Source organism: Phyllostomus hastatus, unplaced genomic scaffold (assembly GCF_019186645.2).
Source record: "Phyllostomus hastatus isolate PE091 unplaced genomic scaffold, TTU_PhHast_1.1 phas_contig_80, whole genome shotgun sequence".
NCBI classification, from domain to species: domain Eukaryota; kingdom Metazoa; phylum Chordata; class Mammalia; order Chiroptera; family Phyllostomidae; genus Phyllostomus; species Phyllostomus hastatus.
In genome coordinates, this window is record NW_025333960.1 from 836047 (window position 1) to 839073 (window position 3027).

General features: G+C 49.6%; 1 protein-coding gene across 1 annotated transcript; it reads left to right on the plus strand.

Moving 5' to 3' along the window:
• On the plus strand, positions 1–702 carry DNAJB8 (DnaJ heat shock protein family (Hsp40) member B8). Its single transcript, XM_045850342.1, has one exon. It carries the CDS (start codon positions 1–3, stop codon positions 700–702), a length of 702 nt encoding a protein of 233 aa, XP_045706298.1.
• Positions 703–3027: the final 2325 nt, after the last annotated feature.

The window sequence follows — 3027 nt, forward strand, 5'->3', positions numbered from 1 at the left end:
ATGGCTAACTATTATGAAGTTCTGGGGGTACAGTCGAGCGCCTCCTCAGAGGACATCAAGAAGGCCTACCGCAAGCTGGCCTTGCGCTGGCACCCTGACAAGAACCCTGACAACAAGGAAGAAGCTGAGAAGAAGTTCAAGCAGGTGTCTGAGGCCTATGAGGTCCTGTCCGACTCCCGAAAGCGCTCTGTCTATGACCGAGCAGGCTGTGACAGCTGGGCAGCTGGTGGTGGGGCCAGTACCCCTTACAACAGCCCCTTTGACACTGGCTACACCTTTCGAAATCCTGAGGACATCTTCCGCGAGTTTTTTGGTGGCCTGGACCCCTTCTCCTTTGACTTTTGGGTTACCCCCTTCAACAGTGACCGTGCTAGTCAGGGCCATGGCCTGAGGGGTGCCTTGTCTGCTGGCTTTGGTGAGTTCCCAGCTTTCATGGAGGCCTTCTCAGCTTTCAACACACTGGGCTGGGGTGGGAGTGCTAGCCGTACCACCTTCTCATCCACTTCCTTTGGGGGCTCTGGCTCTGGCAGTTCAGGGTTCAAATCAGTGATGTCATCTACTGAGATGATTAATGGACACAAGGTCACCACCAAGCGCATCATGGAAAACGGGCAGGAGCGTGTGGAAGTGGAGGAGGATGGGCAGCTCAAGTCAGTGACCATCAATGGCAAGGAGCAGCTCAAACGGATGGACAACAAGTAATTGTGGTCACCCAGACCCTGCACCTGCCACCTGGCTGAAACCACAGGCTTATGGTTAATAAACATGCCAAGTGAGTTCATGGAAACAGCTAGCCAAGTTTTGGGGGTAGAAGGTGTCTAAGTGTACTAGCACAGTGCTGGCACTGGCATGAGTGGATGTGCAGAGGAGCCTGTGCCTCTAGGCCTGTGGGTACCACCTCCCAGATCTGGTATGCTGGGGGAAGGTACAGGAGAGTTTCTACAGGTGATTTATGATATCCCATCTGTATTGTCTGGGTTGATAAATGTCATGACCATCAATACATCTCTGTCCAGCCCTCTGCCTCCATACCCACTATAAACTCTAGTGTGGCCTCATCATCCTCACAGGGCTTTGGGTCCAACTTCTAGCCTCTGATCCCTGCAACGATTCTTCTTGTGTGGTCATTGTGCCAAAGCCCACAATGCATCATGTTACCTACCTGGCTTTAAACCTTCACTGGCACTCTCTGCTCTAAGCAAAAGACCTCAGGCCTCATCTTCATCATGAGGCCCTGGTGACGCGGCCTTGCCCACATTCCTGGTCTCACTTCCCATCAACACTTACTCTCTGAGCTGTACCCTTACTGTCCTTCCCTCTGTTCCTTCATTGCACCAAATGCCTGAGAGTCTCAGGACCTTCACACATGCTACTCTCCCGAGTGAACATCCACTCATCTTTAGGCCTTTGCTCAAACATCGCTTCTTTGAGGAGTTCTTCCCTGACACCCTATTCTGAATTAGCTCCCCACCTGCCTGCTCTACTTTCTTATAGTCCCCTCACCTGTTTTTCCATGGTCCTTACATTTTCATCTATATGACTATTTGGAAAATGTGTGCATCTCAACACTCTGAAGTCCAAGGGGGCAAGGCCTGCACCAGCCTTGTCCAGAATTTAGAGCGATGCCTGGCACAAGGGGGCAGAGTCCATATTTGTTAGAATGAATGTTTCTGGATGTTGGTGGTGGGGGTATGGTGTGTAGGAGCATGTGGTATGTGTGGTGCAATATATGTGTGATGTGTGTGAATGGAGTGTGATATGTACAAGTGTATGTTGTGTGTGATGTGGTATGTGAGGGTGGTATATGTTATGTGTGTGGTGTTTGTGATGTAGTATGAGGATGTGTGGTGCTTGTAAATGTGATATGTGAGTCAGTGTGGTATGTGGGAGGGTGTGGTATGTATGTCATGAAGTTTGTGTGATGTGGTGTGTGTTGTGGTATGTGTAGGGGGTATGATGTATATGGGGTTGTGGCATGTGTGTTCTGTGGTGTATGTGATGTGTGTAGGTATATATGTGTGAGTATTGAGTGTCGGGGGTTGTGTGGTGATTCCGGGCAGGCCAATAAAGGGAGGAATTGGGTGGTGGGGCAAGAGATGAGAGACAGGAGGTGGGCCTGCTCAGTGAGTTCCAGAGACAGTTGGGGTGGAGGCCCCTGCCTGCCTCTGTGGTGCTCCTGACTTGGACCTGAGGGTGGTCAGCCTTCAGAGTTAGGGCAGGCTCTGGACATGGCACTCTAGCAGTGAGCACTGTCAGCTGAGGCAGTGGTGGGCATCCTTTGAGCAGTTTTGTTGGCTGTGGGCTGGGAGCAGTGAAAGAGGAAATTTGCTGGTACACGGGCCACTGTGGGCAGACAGAATGGTGGACACATGTGAGAATTACTAGCTGGTATTCTGAGGACGGGGACCCTATTGTATGATTTCTCAAAGGATGCCCAAGTGACCCTATGTGGGTGGGCAGTACTGTGTCATATGCATGGACACTATGCATACATTTCTGTCTGTGTATTTGTGGCATGAAGAAGTAGAAAACAGTTTGATTACAGTGTGCAGCCCCAGGAAACCATAAACTTCTCAAAAATAAGAGCTCTATTTTACTCATTGTTATTCCCTAGCATCTAGCTCAGGGTGCTATATGAAAGAGTTGTGTAGACATGCTTGTATACATTTTTCTATGAGCTGGGGTGAAGCCTCTACACCTGGCTCACAGGGCTCTGTCCTCAGCACTGTACTCTCAATATTGGTACCTAAGATTTGAAGGAGCTACAAAAGGCACAGGCCTCACATTCTCAGATAATACTCAGCTGGAAGGGAGCAGATCCGAGAGTAGTTGCCCAATTAGAAGTAAGAAGATGCCCAATCCTGAACTGGAGTAAATAATTCTGCTTTAAAGAGAAGAAGGAAGTTAGGCTGAAAAGATCTGGCTGGATCAGCGATGGGTGGGTCCCAACCTTTGCATGACCAGAAGGTGTTAATAAAAAAGTACCTGGGAAGTTTTATGTGACCTCAGGAAAGGGAGGGCTCTTTA